Here is a 16,133-nt window from a genome sequence, read left to right as displayed (position 1 = left end):
AGGTTGGTAGTAACAGAGTTCAGGGGTCAGGTTGGTTTGATCAGGGTAGGTTAGTAACAGAGTTCAGGGGTCAGGTTGGTAGTAACAGAGTTCAGGGGTCAGGTTGGTAGTAACAGAGTTCAGGGGTCAGGTTGGTAGTAACATAGTTCAGGGGTCAGGTCAGGTTAGAGTCCAGTCAGTGTAGGTAGAGTCCAGTCAGTGTGGGTAGAGTCCAGTCAGTGTGGGTAGAGTCCAGTCAGTGTAGGTAGAGTCCAGTCAGTGTAGGTAGAGTCCAGTCAGTGTAGGTAGAGTCCAGTCAGTGTAGGTAGAGTCCAGTCAGTGTGGGTAGAGTCCAGTCAGTGTGTAGGTAGAGTCCAGTCAGTGTGTAGGTAGAGTCCAGTCAGTGTAGGTAGAGTCCAGTCAGTGTAGGTAGAGTCCAGTCAGTGTAGGTAGAGTCCAGTCAGTGTAGGTAGAGTCCAGTCAGTGTGCGGGTAGAGTCCAGTCAGTGTAGGTAGAGTCCAGTCAGTGTGTGGGTAGAGTCCAGTCAGTGTAGGTAGAGTCCAGTCAGTGTGGGTAGAGTCCAGTCAGTGTGGGTAGAGTCCAGTCAGTGTAGGTAGAGTCCAGTCAGTGTAGGTAGAGTCCAGGCAGTGTAGGTAGAGTCCAGTCAGTGTAGGTAGAGTCCAGTCAGTGTGGGTAGAGTCCAGTCAGTGTGTAGGTAGAGTCCAGTCAGTGTAGGTAGAGTCCAGTCAGTGTGGGTAGAGTCCAGTCAGTGTAGGTAGAGTCCAGTCAGTGTGCGGGTAGAGTGCAGTCAGTGTGCGGGTAGAGTCCAGTCAGTGTGTGGGTAGAGTCCAGTCAGTGTGCGGGTAGAGTCCAGTCAGTGTGCGGGTAGAGTCCAGTCAGTGTGGGTAGAGTCCAGTTAGTGTAGGTAGAGTCCAGTCAGTGTAGGTAGAGTCCAGTCAGTGTAGGTAGAGTCCAGTCAGTGTAGGTAGAGTCCAGTTAGTGTGGGTAGAGTCCAGTTAGTGTGGGTAGAGTCCAGTCAGTGTAGGTAGAGTCCAGTCAGTGTCTGGGTAGAGTCCAGTCAGTGTGGGTAGAGTCCAGTCAGTGTGTGTGTAGAGTCCAGTCAGTGTAGGTAGAGTCCAGTCAGTGTGTGGGTAGAGTCCAGTCAGTGTAGGTAGAGTCCAGTCAGTGTGGGTAGAGTCCAGTCAGTGTGGGTAGAGTCCAGTCAGTGTAGGTAGAGTCCAGTCAGTGTAGGTAGAGTCCAGTCAGTGTGGGTAGAGTCCAGTCAGTGTGTAGGTAGAGTCCAGTCAGTGTGCGGGTAGAGTGCAGTCAGTGTGGGTAGAGTCCAGTCAGTGTGCGGGTAGAGTCCAGTCAGTGTGGGTAGAGTCCAGTCAGTGTGCGGGTAGAGTCCAGTCAGTGTGCGGGTAGAGTCCAGTCAGTGTGCGGGTAGAGTCCAGTCAGTGTAGGTAGAGTCCAGTCAGTGTGGGTAGAGTCCAGTCAGTGTAGGTAGAGTCCAGTCAGTGTAGGTAGAGTCCAGTCAGTGTAGGTAGAGTCCAGTCAGTGTAGGTAGAGTCCAGTCAGTGTCTGGGTAGAGTCCAGTCAGTGTGGGTAGAGTCCAGTCAGTGTGTGGGTAGAGTCCAGTCAGTGTAGGTAGAGTCCAGTCAGTGTGTGGGTAGAGTCCAGTCAGTGTAGGTAGAGTCCAGTCAGTGTGGGTAGAGTCCAGTCAGTGTGGGTAGAGTCCAGTCAGTGTGGGTAGAGTCCAGTCAGTGTGGGTAGAGTCCAGTCAGTGTAGGTAGAGTCCAGTCAGTGTGTGGGTAGAGTCCAGTCAGTGTAGGTAGAGTCCAGTCAGTGTAGGTAGAGTCCAGTCAGTGTAGGTAGAGTCCAGTCAGTGTGCGGGTAGAGTCCAGTCAGTGTAGGTAGAGTCCAGTCAGTGTGGGTAGAGTCCAGTCAGTGTAGGTAGAGTCCAGTCAGTGTGGGTAGAGTCCAGTCAGTGTAGGTAGAGTCCAGTCAGTGTGTGGGTAGAGTCCAGTTAGTGTGTGGGTAGAGTCCAGTCAGTGGTAGAGTCAGTGGTAGAGTCCAGTCAGTGTAGGTAGAGTCCAGTCAGTGTAGGTAGAGTCCAGTCAGTGTAGGTAGAGTCCAGTCAGTGTGTGGGTAGAGTCCAGTCAGTGTGTGGGTAGAGTCCAGTCAGTGTAGGTAGAGTCCAGTCAGTGTGTGGGTAGAGTCCAGTTAGTGTAGGTAGAGTCCAGTCAGTGTGTGGGTAGAGTCCAGTCAGTGTAGGTAGAGTCCAGTCAGTGTAGGTAGAGTCCAGTCAGTGTAGGTAGAGTCCAGTCAGTGTAGGTAGAGTCCAGTCAGTGTGTGGGTAGAGTCCAGTCAGTGTAGGTAGAGTCCAGTCAGTGTGTGGGTAGAGTCCAGTCAGTGTAGGTAGAGTCCAGTCAGTGTGGGTAGAGTCCAGTCAGTGTAGGTAGAGTCCAGTCAGTGTAGGTAGAGTCCAGTCAGTGTGTGGGTAGAGTCCAGTCAGTGTAGGTAGAGTCCAGTCAGTGTGGGTAGAGTCCAGTCAGTGTAGGTAGAGTCCAGTCAGTGTGTGGGTAGAGTCCAGTCAGTGTGGGTAGAGTCCAGTCAGTGTAGGTAGAGTCCAGTCAGTGTGTGGGTAGAGTCCAGTCAGTGTGGGTAGAGTCCAGTCAGTGTGGGTAGAGTCCAGTCAGTGTAGGTAGAGTCCAGTCAGTGTGTGGGTAGAGTCCAGTCAGTGTGGGTAGAGTCCAGTCAGTGTGGGTAGAGTCCAGTCAGTGTAGGTAGAGTCCAGTCAGTGTGTGGGTAGAGTCCAGTCAGTGTGTGGGTAGAGTCCAGTCAGTGTAGGTAGAGTCCAGTCAGCGTGTAGGTAGAGTCCAGTCAGTGTGTGGGTAGAGTCCAGTCAGTGTAGGTAGAGTCCAGTCAGTGTGTGGGTAGAGTCCAGTCAGTGTGTGGGTAGAGTCCAGTCAGTGTGGGTAGAGTCCAGTCAGTGTAGGTAGAGTCCAGTCAGTGTAGGTAGAGTCCAGTCAGTGTGTGGGTAGAGTCCAGTCAGTGTGTGGGTAGAGTCCAGTCAGTGTAGGTAGAGTCCAGTCAGTGTAGGTAGAGTCCAGTCAGTGTAGGTAGAGTCCAGTCAGTGTAGGTAGAGTCCAGTCAGTGTGTGGGTAGAGTCCAGTCAGTGTGCGGGTAGAGTGCAGTCAGTGTAGGTAGAGTCCAGTCAGTGTGTGGGTAGAGTCCAGTCAGTGTAGGTAGAGTCCAGTCAGTGTAGGTAGAGTCCAGTCAGTGTGTGGGTAGAGTCCAGTCAGTGTGTGGGTAGAGTCCAGTCAGTGTGGGTAGAGTCCAGTCAGTGTAGGTAGAGTCCAGTCAGTGTAGGTAGAGTCCAGTCAGTGTGTGGGTAGAGTCCAGTCAGTGTGCGGGTAGAGTGCAGTCAGTGTAGGTAGAGTCCAGTCAGTGTGTGGGTAGAGTCCAGTCAGTGTAGGTAGAGTCCAGTCAGTGTAGGTAGAGTCCAGTCAGTGTGTGGGTAGAGTCCAGTCAGTGTAGGTAGAGTCCAGTCAGTGTGTGGGTAGAGTCCAGTCAGTGTGTGGGTAGAGTCCAGTCAGTGTGTGGGTAGAGTCCAGTCAGTGTAGGTAGAGTCCAGTCAGTGTAGGTAGAGTCCAGTCAGTGTGGGTAGAGTCCAGTCAGTGTGTGGGTAGAGTCCAGTCAGTGTGTGGGTAGAGTCCAGTCAGTGTGTGGGTAGAGTCCAGTCAGTGTGTGGGTAGAGTCCAGTCAGTGTGTGGGTAGAGTCCAGTCAGTGTGTGGGTAGAGTCCAGTCAGTGTGTGGGTAGAGTCCAGTCAGTGTGTAGGTAGAGTCCAGTCAGTGTGTGGGTAGAGTCCAGTCAGTGTAGGTAGAGTCCAGTCAGTGTGGGTAGAGTCCAGTCAGTGTGGGTAGAGTCCAGTCAGTGTAGGTAGAGTCCAGTCAGTGTGTGGGTAGAGTCCAGTCAGTGTAGGTAGAGTCCAGTCAGTGTAGGTAGAGTCCAGTCAGTGTGTGGGTAGAGTCCAGTCAGTGTGTGGGTAGAGTCCAGTCAGTGTGGGTAGAGTCCAGTCAGTGTGTGGGTAGAGTCCAGTCAGTGTGTGGGTAGAGTCCAGTCAGTGTAGGTAGAGTCCAGTCAGTGTGTGGGTAGAGTCCAGTCAGTGTAGGTAGAGTCCAGTCAGTGTGTGGGTAGAGTCCAGTCAGTGTGCGGGTAGAGTCCAGTCAGTGTGGGTAGAGTCCAGTCAGTGTGTGGGTAGAGTCCAGTCAGTGTAGGTAGAGTCCAGTCAGTGTGTGGGTAGAGTCCAGTCAGTGTGTGGCTACATGCATTCACCTTTTGATATTTAATCAATTCTGTTTTCAAGTGAACGGGGAGTTCAGACGACAGGTGGTCATTTTAACATCTACGTTCAAAGATGTGATTGGACGGCAGGATACATTCAGTTGCCTTGCTTCTGTCTTTAAACTGTGTGTGTGTGTGTGTGTGTGTGTGTGTGTGTGTGTGTGTGTGTGTGTACGTCCTACCCAGCTTCATGATGCCTATCTCCTGCAGGTCCTCCCAGGTGATGTCTGTGATGAAGTCAATGTTTTCGTATCCGTTCTGCACCAGAACCTGCTGGTACTGACTCAGCCCTATCGCTGACAACCACTCTGCCAGGCTGGCCTAAACACACACACACACACCCACACACACACACACACACACACACACACACACACACACACACACACACACAATAGTTAGTACAGGCTCAACCCTATCGCTGACAACCACTCTGCCAGGCTGGCCTAAACACACACACACACACACAATAGTTAGTACAGGCTCAGCCATATCGCCGACTACCACTCTACCACCTAGTTACAACAACAACAACAACAAGGTCTCAGGTCAGTAACTAACAGGTCTCAGGTCAGTAACTAACAGGTCTGAGGTCAGTAACTAACAGGTCTCAGGTCAGTTACTAACAGGTCTCAGGTCAGTAACTAACAGGTCTGAGGTCAGTAACTAACAGGTTTCGGGTCAGTTACTAACAGGTCTCAGGTCAGTTACTAACAGGTTTCTGGTCAGTAACTAACAGGTCTCTGGTCAGTTACTAACAGGTCTGAGGTCAGTTACTAACAGGTTTCAGGTCAGTTACTAACAGGTTTCAGGTCTACTAACAGGTTTCAGGTCAGTTACTAACAGGTCTCAGGAAAGTTACTGACATGGTCTCAGGTCAGTTACTAACAGGTCTGAGGTCAGTTACTAACAGGTTTCAGGTCAGTTACTAACAGGTCTGAGGTCAGTTACTAACAGGTCTGAGGTCAGTTACTAACAGGTCTGAGGTCAGTTACTAACAGGTCTCAGGTCAGTTACTAACAGGTCTGTCAGTTACTAACAGGTTTCAGGTCAGTTACTAACTGGTCTGAGGTCAGTTACTAACAGGTCTGAGGTCAGTTACTAACAGGTCTGAGGTCAGTTACTAACAGGTCTCAGGTCAGTAACTAACAGGTCTCAGGTCAGTTACTGACATGGTCTCAGGTCAGTTACTAACAGGTTTCAGGTCAGTTACTAACAGGTCTCAGGTCAGTTACTAACAGGTCTGAGGTCAGTTACTAACAGGTCTCAGGTCAGTAACTAACAGGTCTCAGGTCAGTTACTGACATGGTCTCAGGTCAGTTACTAACAGGTTTCAGGTCAGTTACTAACAGGTCTCAGGTCAGTTACTAACAGGTCTGAGGTCAGTTACTAACAGGTCTCAGGTCAGTAACTAACAGGTTTCAGGTCAGTAACTAACAGGTCTCAGGTCAGTTACTAACAGGTCTCAGGTCAGTTACTAACAGGTTTCTGGTCAGTTACTAACAGGTTTCAGGTCAGTTACTAACAGGTCTCAGGTCAGTTACTAACAGGTTTCTGGTCAGGGAGCCACTCAGTGATGCTGAGTTTGTTGATCTCTGATGTCATCTTCTTTCTGTGGCCTGGTTTGGTCACTCCGATGGCCGTGAGATCCTACACAGACACACACACAGACACACAGACACACACACACACACACACACACACACACACACACACACACACACACACACACACACACACACACACACACACACACACACACACACACACACACGTACCACACACACACACACACACACACACACACACACACACACACACACACACACACGTACCACACACACACACACACACACGTACCACACACACACACAACACCAAGGAAAAATAGGTGAGACGCTTCCAAACTCTCCACAGATACACACACTTCATTACCACAGAGACACCAGACTCCAGACACCACAGACACTACAGACACCACAGACACCAGACACCACAGACACCAGACATCACAGACACCTGACACCACAGGCACCAGACACCTCAGAAAACACAGACACCACCGGCACCACAGACACCAGACACCAGACACCACAGACACCAGACATCACCGGCACCACAGATACCAGACACCACCGGCACCATAGACACCAGACACAACAGACACCACAGAAAACGCAGACACCACAGACACCACAGACACACACAGTGTCCAGGTGACAAGCTGTACCACAGGACAGGAAGGTAAATGTCCCCAAAGGGAAATGAAGGTGAAGAGGAGAGAGAGGATGTTGGCAGTGAGAAAGAAGCGTTGTATCACTAGACCCCAGCTCCACCCACAGCATGGCTCCACCCACAGCATGGCTCCACCTATCTACAGTCTGGCCACACCCACAGCATGGCTCCCACCTATCTACAGTCTGGCCACACCCACCACACTGTCTGGCTCCACCCACCTATCACCTAGCCCCAACTATCCACAGTCTGACTCCACCCACCCACTGTATGTCTCAACAATCTGGCTCCACCCATCAACTGTCTGGCTCCGCCCACCCACTGTTTGTCCCCACCCAAAACCTGGCTCCTCCCAACTCCACTCCACTATACTCTAATTATCCCAATATACAGATGTAGGATCTTAATTTGATAACTCTTTTGTTGCCAGTCAGTGTGTGGGTAGAGTCCAGTCAGAGTGTGGGTAGACCCCAGTCAGAGTGTGGGTAGAGTCCAGTCAGTGTGTGGTTAGAGTCCAGTCAGTGTGTGGGTAGAGTCCAGTCAGTGTGTGGGTAGAGTCCAGTCAGAGTGTGGGTAGAGTCCAGTCAGAGTGTGGGTAGAGTCCAGTCAGTGTGTGGGTAGAGTCCAGTCAGTGTGTGGGTAGAGTCCAGTCAGTGTGTGGGTAGAGTCCAGTCAGAGTGTGGGTAGAGTCCAGTCAGAGTGTGGGTAGAGTCCAGTCAGAGTGTGGGTAGAGTCCAGTCAGAGTGTGGGTAGACCCCAGTCAGTGTGTGGGTAGAGTCCAGTCAGAGTGTGGGTAGAGTCCAGTCAGAGTGTGGGTAGAGTCCAGTCAGAGTGTGGGTAGAGTCCAGTCAGAGTGTGGGTAGAGTCCAGTCAGAGTGTGGGTAGAGTCCAGTCAGAGTGTGGGTAGACCCCAGTCAGTGTGTGGGTAGAGTCCAGTCAGAGTGTGGGTAGAGTCCAGTCAGAGTGTGGGTAGAGTCCAGTCAGAGTGTGGGTAGAGTCCAGTCAGAGTGTGGGTAGAGTCCAGTCAGTGTGTGGGTAGAGTCCAGTCAGTGTGTGGGTAGAGTCCAGTCAGAGTGTGGGTAGAGTCCAGTCAGAGTGTGGGTAGAGTCAGTGTGTGGGTAGAGTCCAGTCAGTGTGTGGGTAGAGTCCAGTCAGTGTGTGGGTAGAGTCCAGTCAGTGTGTGGGTAGAGTCCAGTCAGTGTAGGTAGAGTCCAGTCAGTGTGTGGGTAGAGTCCAGTCAGTGTGTGGGTAGAGTCCAGTCAGTGTGTGGGTAGTGTCCAGTCAGTGTGCGGGTAGAGTCCAGTCAGTGTGCGGGTAGAGTCCAGTCAGAGTGTGGGTAGAGTCCAGTCAGTGTGTGGGTAGAGTCCAGTCAGAGTGTGGGTAGAGTCCAGTCAGAGTGTGGGTAGAGTCCAGTCAGTGTGTGGGTAGAGTCCAGTCAGTGTAGGTAGAGTCCAGTCAGTGTGGGTAGAGTCCAGTCAGAGTGTGGGTAGAGTCCAGTCAGTGTGTGGGTAGAGTCCAGTCAGTGTAGGTAGAGTCCAGTCAGTGTGGGTAGAGTCCAGTCAGTGTGTAGATAGACTCTATGATTTATTTTTCTACTTGGCTACTACTACTATTTTTCAATCTGGCTAATGGCCAGATAGTTGGCAGTTAGAGACCTCATTATCTACTAATATTCTATATTGATTGATTTGTTCTCATCTAGGGGTGTAATTGAATCACTAGTCTGAGGTACACACACAGCGGGAGACACACACACACACAGAACACACACACACACACACACACACACACACACACGCACACACACACACACACACACACACACACACACACACACACACACACACACACACACACGCACACACACACAGAACACACAGGACTTTGTCATAGGAGGAGCTTTGTGTCCATCTGCAGGCAGCCCTGTCCTGGCCAATCACAGATGAGGTCCTGGGCATGCTCAGTGACTGGGGGGGGGGGGGGGGGGATTGTATGCATCTGAACTGTCTTCAGTATTACTGGTAGGAGGGTGGGGGGGGGGGTTGCTAAGGCAACTGCTTTATGATCAGTGAGTGAGTAGTGAGGTGACGGGGTGTAGAGCGTGACTTTAACTTTCAGGTTAAAGGATAGGGGTCAGAGGTCAGGGGTTCCTTACCTCTGGGGTCATTCTGCTAATGGTGGCTATGTCATACCCGGCGCTGATGAAGTTTGGAGCGTAGACCTGCAGCTGAAAGTCACTCAGCCATTGGATAACAGCCTCAGAGCTCTAGGAGAGAGAAGACAGGTGGAGTTCTGTCACTACGGCTGGCCCTGGGCTAACGGCTAATGGCTAACCGCTAACGGCTAAAGGCTAACCGCTAATAGCTAACCACTAACGGCTAATGGCTAACCACTAACGGCTAATGGCTAAAGGCTAACTGCTAATAGCTAACCACTAATTGCTAAAGGCTAACCACTAATGGCTAAAGGCTAATCACTAGTAGAGGAGACAGAAGAGGAGAAGACAGGTGGCTAAAAGCTATGGGCTCTGGGCTAAACATCTCTAACAGCTGAAGGCTAAAGACTAGCTAAGAATAACAAGAGAGGAGAGGAGGACTAGGTAGGTGGCTAAAGGCTAACGGCTAGGAGCTACTAGAGGAGGGAAAGAGGGAGAAGACTGGCTCTGTCTGGCTGAGCTATTGGGGAAGATGGAGGAGGGAGAAGACAGGCTCTCTTTTCGAGCTATTGGAGAAGATGGAGGAGGGAGAAGACAGGCTCTGTCTGGGTGAGCTATTGGATAAGAAGAAGGAGGGAGAAGACTGGCTCTGTCTGGGTGAGCTATTGGAGAAGATGAGGGAGGGAGAAGACAGGCTCTGTCTGGGTGAGCTATTGGAGAAGATGGAGGAGGGAGAAGACTGGCTCTTTCTGGGTGAGCTATTGGAGAAGATGGGGGAGGGAGAAGACAGGCTCTCTCTTCGAGCTATTGGAGAAGATGAGGGAGGGAGAAGACAGGCTCTGTCTGGGTGAGCTATTGGATAAGATGGAGGAGGGAGAAGACTGGCTCTTTCTGGGTGAGCTATTGGAGAAGATGGGGGAGGGAGAAGACAGGCTCTCTCTTCGAGCTATTGGAGAAGATGAGGGAGGGAGAAGACAGGCTCTGTCTGGGTGAGCTATTGGATAAGATGGAGGAGGGAGAGGACTGGCTCTGTCTGGGTGAGCTATTGGAGAAGATGGAGGAGGGAGAAGACAGGCTCTGTCTGGGTGAGCTATTGGAGAAGATGAGGGAGGGAGAAGACAGGCTCTGTCTGGGTGAGCTATTGGAGAAGATGGAGGAGGGAGAAGACTGGCTCTTTCTGGGTGAGCTATTGGAGAAGATGGGGGAGGGAGAAGACAGGCTCTCTCTTCGAGCTATTGGAGAAGATGAGGGAGGGAGAAGACAGGCTCTGTCTGGGTGAGCTATTGGATAAGATGGAGGGGGGAGAAGACTGGCTCTGTCTGGGTGAGCTATTGGAGAAGATGGAGGAAGGAGAAGACAGGCTCTCTCTTCGAGCTATTGGAGAAGATGAGGGAGGGAGAAGACAGGCTCTGTCTGGGTGAGCTATTGGAGAAGATGGAGGAGGGAGAAGACTGGCTCTGTCTGGGTGAGCTATTGGAGAAGATGAGGGATGGAGAAGACAGGCTCTGTCTGGGTGAGCTATTGGAGAAGATGGAGGAGGGAGAAGACTGGCTCTGTCTGGGTGAGCTATTCGAGAAGATGGAGGAGGGAGAAGACAGGCTCTGTCTGGGTGAGCTATTTGAGAAGATGGAGGAGGGAGAAGACAGGCTCTGTCTGGGTGAGCTATTTGAGAAGGTGGAGGAGGGAGAAGACTGGCTCTGTCTGGGTGAGCTATTGGAGAAGATGAGGGAGGGAGAAGACTGGCTCTGTCTGGGTGAGCTATTGGAGAAGATGAGGGAGGGAGAAGACAGGCTCTGTCTGGGTGAGCTATTGGAAAAGATGGAGGAGGGAGAAGACTGGCTCTGTCTGGGTGAGCTATTGGAGAAGATGGAGGAGGGAGAAGACTGGCTTTGTCTGGGTGAGCTATTGGAGAAGATTGAGCAGGGAGAAGACAGGCTCTGTCTGGGTGAGCTATTGGAGAAGATGGAGGAGGGAGAAGACTGGCTCTGTCTGGGTGTGAGCTATTGGAGAAGATGAGGGAGGCAGAAGACAGGCTATATCTGGGTGAGCTATTGGAGAAGATGAGGGAGAAGACAGGCTATATCTGGGTGAGGTATTGGAGAAGATGAAGGAGGGAGAAGACTGGCTCTGTCTGGGTGAGCTATTGGAGAAGATGGAGGAAGGAGAAGACAGGCTCTGTCTGGGTGAGCTATTGGGGAAGATGGAGGAAGGAGAAGACAGGCTCTGTCTGGGTGAGCTATTGGAGAAGATGGAAGGGTGGACCTGGCCAATCACATCCAGAGATTGTAGACAACCCACTCTGAGGATTCTGATGTGGTGAAGTCTGCTCCAGAGACTTCCTCTATCACAAGCAACTGCAGTATCATGCTCTGTCCACTGAGGGGCAGCAGAGAGGCCAGGAGAACTCAGCCATGCCCAGTCCACCAGCACCTCTTTCTCCCTTATCCCCGCCTTTCTTCCCACCCACTCTGCTCAGGATTGGACCACGGGTCACACGGAGGGGGAGAGGAGGAGGAGGAGGAGGGGAGGAGGAGGAGGGAGGATCTGGAACTAACAGATAGCCATGTGAACCTACACACCCTGCTGGGGAAAAACATGTCCATCACATGGCTGTGATCTGATCAAGCTATCTCATACACACACACTTCCATCTTACTGGTAGAGAGTCCTGCCAACACACACACACACACACACACACACACACACACACACACACACACACACACACACACACACACACACACACACACACACACACACACAGTGCTAAGCTAGGGTAACGAAGATCAAGATGGCTCAGGCTACAGTATAGTGTAGTATATATACAGTATAGTATAATATATAGATCAGTATATTATATATACAGTATAGTGTAGTATATATACAGTTTAGCATATATACAGTAAAGTATAATATATATATATCAGTGTAGTATATATACAGTATAGTATAGTGTATATACCGTATATTACAGTATATATCCAGTATAGTATATATACAGCGTAGTATAATATATATACAGTATAGTACCGTATTTTCAGTATAGTATATATACAGTATAGTATTGTGTATATACAGTATAGCATAGTATATATCCAGTATAGTATATATCCAGTACAGTATATATACAGTGTAGTATAATATATATCCATAATAGTACCGTATATATATATATATATATATATATATATATATATATATAGTACAGTGTATATACAGTATAGTATAGCATATATACAGTATATTATAGTGTATATACAGTATAGTGTATATATATAGTATAGTACATATCCAGTATAGTAAATGTATATAGAGTATACTATATATCCAATATAGTATAGTGTGTATATATATAGTATATTATATGTCCAGGATAGTATATATCCAGTATATTATAGTGTATATACAGTATAGTAAATGTATATACAGTATAGTATATATCCAGTATAGTAAATGTATATAGAGTATAGTATATATCCAATATAGTATAGTATATCTCCAGTATAGTATATATACAGTATATTATAGTGTATATCCAGTATAGTAAATGTATATAGAGTATAGTATATATCCAGTATTGTAAATGTATATAGAGTATAGTATATATCCAATATAGTATAGTGTATATATTGCATAGTATATCTCCAGTATAGTATATATCCAATATAGTATAGTGTATATATTGTATAGTATATCTCCAGTATAGTATATATCCAATATAGTATAGTGTATATATTGCATAGTATATCTCCAGTATAGTATATATACAGTATATTATAGTGTATATACAGTATAGTAAATGCATATACAGTATAGTATATATCCAGTATTGTAAATGTATATAGAGTATAGTATATATCCAATATAGTATAGTGTATATATTGCATAGTATATCTCCAGTATAGGATATCTCCAGTATAGTATATATCCAGTATATTTTAGTGTATATAAAATATAGTAAATGTATATATAGTATAGTATATCCAATATGGTATTGTGTGTATATATATAGTATAGTATATCTCCAGTATGGTATAGAATACATAAATATATAGTACAGGCTCATATTAGAGAGGTTTAGAGAACACAAAACCACGTCCCTGGGCAGCAAACAAGGAAAACAGGGTTGGAGGAGGAACACAAAGATGGAGGAGGAGGAACACAGAGATGGAGGAGGAGGAACACAGAGATGGAGGAGGAGGAACACAGAGATGGAGGAGGAGGAACACAGAGATGGAGGAGGAGGAACACAGGGATGGAGGAGGAGGAACACAGAGATGGAGGAGGAGGAACACAGAGATGGAGGAGGAGGAACACAGAGATGGAGGAGGAGGAACACAGAGATGGAGGAGGCGGAACACAGAGATGGAGGAGGAGGAACACAGAGATGGAGGAGGAGGAACACAGTGATGGAGGAGGAGGAACACAGGGATGGAGGAGGAGGAACACAGAGATGGAGGAGGAACACAGAGATGGAGGAGGAACACAGAGATGGAGGAGGAGGAACACAGAGATGGAGGAGGAACAACACAGGGATGGAGGAGGAGGAACACAGGGATGGAGGAGGAGGAACACAGAGATGGAGGAGGAACACAGGGATGGAGGAGGAGGAACACAGGGATGGAGGAGGAGGAACACAGGGATGGAGGAGGAGGAACACAGAGATGGAGGAGGAGGAACACAGAGATGGAGGAGGAGGAACACAGAGATGGAGGAGGAGGAACACAGGGATGGAGGAGGAACACAGAGATGGAGGAGGAGGAACACAGGGATGGAGGAGGAGGAACACAGAGATGGAGGAGGAGGAACACAGAGATGGAGGAGGAGGAACACAGAGATGGAGGAGGAGGAACACAGAGATGGAGGAGGAGGAACACAGGGATGAAGGAGGAACACAGAGATGGAGGAGGAGGAACACAGAGATGGAGGAGGAGGAACACAGGGATGGAGGAGGAGGAACACAGGGATGGAGGAGGAGGAACACAGGGATGGAAGAGGAGGAACACAGGGATGGAGGAGGAGGAACACAGAGATGGAGGAGGAGGAACACAGAGATGGAGGAGGAGGAACACAGAGATGGAGGAGGAGGAACACAGAGATGGAGGAGGAGGAACACAGGGATGGAGGAGGAGGAACACAGGGATGGAGGAGGAGGAACACAGAGATGGAGGAGGAGGAACACAGAGATGGAGGAGGAGGAACACAGAGATGGAGGAGGAGGAGGAACACAGGGATGGAGGAGGAACACAGAGATGGAGGAGGAGGAACACAGAGATGGAGGAGGAGGAACACAGAGATGGAGGAGGAGGAACACAGGGATGGAGGAGGAACACAGAGATGGAGGAGGAACACAGGGATGGAGGAGGAGGAACACAGAGATGGAGGAGGAGGAACACAGGGATGGAGGAGGAGGAACACAGAGATGGAGGAGGAGAAACTGAAAGGAGAGAAGACAGAACAGAATCTCTCTCAGAGGAGTAACAGAACAGACAGACCGGAGCCCACACACACACACACACACACACACACACACACACACACACACACACACACACACACACACACACACACACACACTCACCGTGTCGTGGCTGCAACCGAATGCTCGCAGTAAGGACGAGGCCAGCTGAGAGAGTAAGTGTTTGGACATCCTTGGTGTGTGTCGTGTTCGAGACTGTCTGTCTGTCCGTGTTCTCGTGTGTCTGTCTGTCCGTGTTCTCGTGTGTCTGTCTGTCCGTGTTCTCGTGTGTCTGTCTGTCCGTGTTCTCGTGTGTCTGTCTGTCCGTGTTCTCGTGTGTCTGTCTGTCCGTGGTTCTGTGAGTGTCTGTGTGTCCGTGGTTCTGGGTGTGTGTGTGTCCGTGCTTCTGTGTGTGTGTGTCTACGGTTGTGTGTGTGTGTGTGTTTCTGTCGTTGGTGAAGAGTGTGTGAGAGATTGTGCTGAAGGGGAAGAGGGACACTGGTTTCGATGAGGAGAGGGATGCAGTGAAGCAGGAAGTGTGTGAGTGATGACTCTGAGAGGAAGACTGTCTGTCTTACCTTCCCCTCGCCTTGCCCCTCCCCCTTCCAGGTTGCCGTGGCGTCATAGGGTGGAGCTTCATGGAGCGGGCATCCTGATTGGCTCGACTGTCTAGAGGCAGAGGCGGAGCCTGGAGGTAACACACACTGTCGTTGGGTCGAGCTCAACCACTCATATTTTCATTATTTGACCCAACCAATCCTGTCCCACCATTTCTTTCTATAAAACCAATCCCCCTCATTCACCGTGTGAATAACCAATCAGGTTTCACCTCCTCCTCAGTAACTGGTGTCATCAGCCAATCACAGGCCTCCTCTACTAACTACTGGCCATCTGGATGACAGAGCCGCCAAGATCCAGATCCCACTGTGTGTGTGTGTGTGTGTGTGTGTGTGCGATTGCTTCAATCGTTATAAAGGACACAGATGATGCTCTCTTTATCTCCCTCACCCCCTCTCTCTCTCTATCTCTCTGTCTCTCTCTCTCTCTCTCTCTCTCTCTCTCTCTCTCTCTATCCCTCTCTATCTCATCCCTCTCTCTCTCTCTCCCTCTCTCACTGGAGTGATGTGTACCTGTAGATTGCAACACACACACACACACACACACACACACACACACACACACACACACACACACACACACACACACACACACACACACACACACACACACACACACACACACACACACACACACACCTACCTGTAGATAGCTCTACAGACTTGGACTGCTCCAGCAGGTGCTCTTTGGCTTTGGCAGACTGAGACAGCACTGTAGCCAGGAGCTACAGGGAGAAACAACACAGCCTTTAGTTTAGCTACAACACACAGAGAGACACGGTCTTTAGTTTAGTTACAACACACAGAGACACAGTCTTTAGTTTAGTTACAACACACAGAGACACAGCCTTTAGTTTAGCTACAACACACAGAGAGACACGGTCTTTAGTTTAGTTACAACACACAGAGACACAGTCTTTAGTTTAGTTACAACACACAGAGAGACACAGCCTTTAGTTTAGCTACAACACACAGAGAAACATAGCCTTTAGTTTAGCTACAACACACAGAGAAACATAGCCTTTAGTTTAGTTACAACACACAGAGAGACAGCCTTTAGTTTAGTTACAACACACAGAGACACAGCCTTTAGTTTAGCTACAACACACAGAGACACAGTCTTTAGTTTAGTTACAACACACAGAGAGACACAGCCTTTAGTTTAGCTACAACACACAGAGAGACACAGCCTTTAGTTTAGTTACAACACACAGAGACACAGCCTTTAGTTTAGTTACAACACACAGAGACACATCCTTTAGTTTAGTTACAACACACAGAGAGACACAGCCTTTAGTTTAGTTACAACACACAGAGACACAGTCTTTAGTTTAGTTACA

General features: G+C 49.1%; 1 protein-coding gene across 9 annotated transcripts in view; it reads right to left on the bottom strand.

The window, feature by feature from the left end:
- caskin1 (CASK interacting protein 1) overlaps positions 1 to 16,133 on the bottom strand; it is a 137,197-nt gene that overhangs the window by 17,575 nt on the left and 103,489 nt on the right. For 5 of the 9 annotated variants that reach the window (XM_090194513.1, XM_090194511.1, XM_090194512.1 and 2 more), the window contains 5 exons: positions 15,437 to 15,518; positions 14,755 to 14,864; positions 8,719 to 8,829; positions 5,877 to 5,978; positions 4,511 to 4,649 (listed from right to left, as the gene is read on the bottom strand). In XM_090194513.1, the coding sequence (XP_090050639.1) occupies positions 4,511 to 4,649; positions 5,877 to 5,978; positions 8,719 to 8,829; positions 14,755 to 14,864; positions 15,437 to 15,518 (544 nt within the window). The remainder of the gene's footprint in view (positions 1 to 4,510; positions 4,650 to 5,876; positions 5,979 to 8,718; positions 8,830 to 14,754; positions 14,865 to 15,436; positions 15,519 to 16,133) is intronic. The other 4 variants (XM_090194515.1, XM_090194514.1, XM_090194519.1 and 1 more) reach the window with 1 other exon arrangement.

This window comes from Oncorhynchus mykiss, chromosome 13 (assembly GCF_057628025.1).
Source record: "Oncorhynchus mykiss isolate SJ-2025 chromosome 13, ASM5762802v1, whole genome shotgun sequence".
Taxonomy (NCBI): Eukaryota; Metazoa; Chordata; class Actinopteri; order Salmoniformes; family Salmonidae; genus Oncorhynchus; species Oncorhynchus mykiss.
Note: the sequence above shows the minus strand (reverse complement) of the source record. Positions and strands in the feature narration are given on the sequence as shown.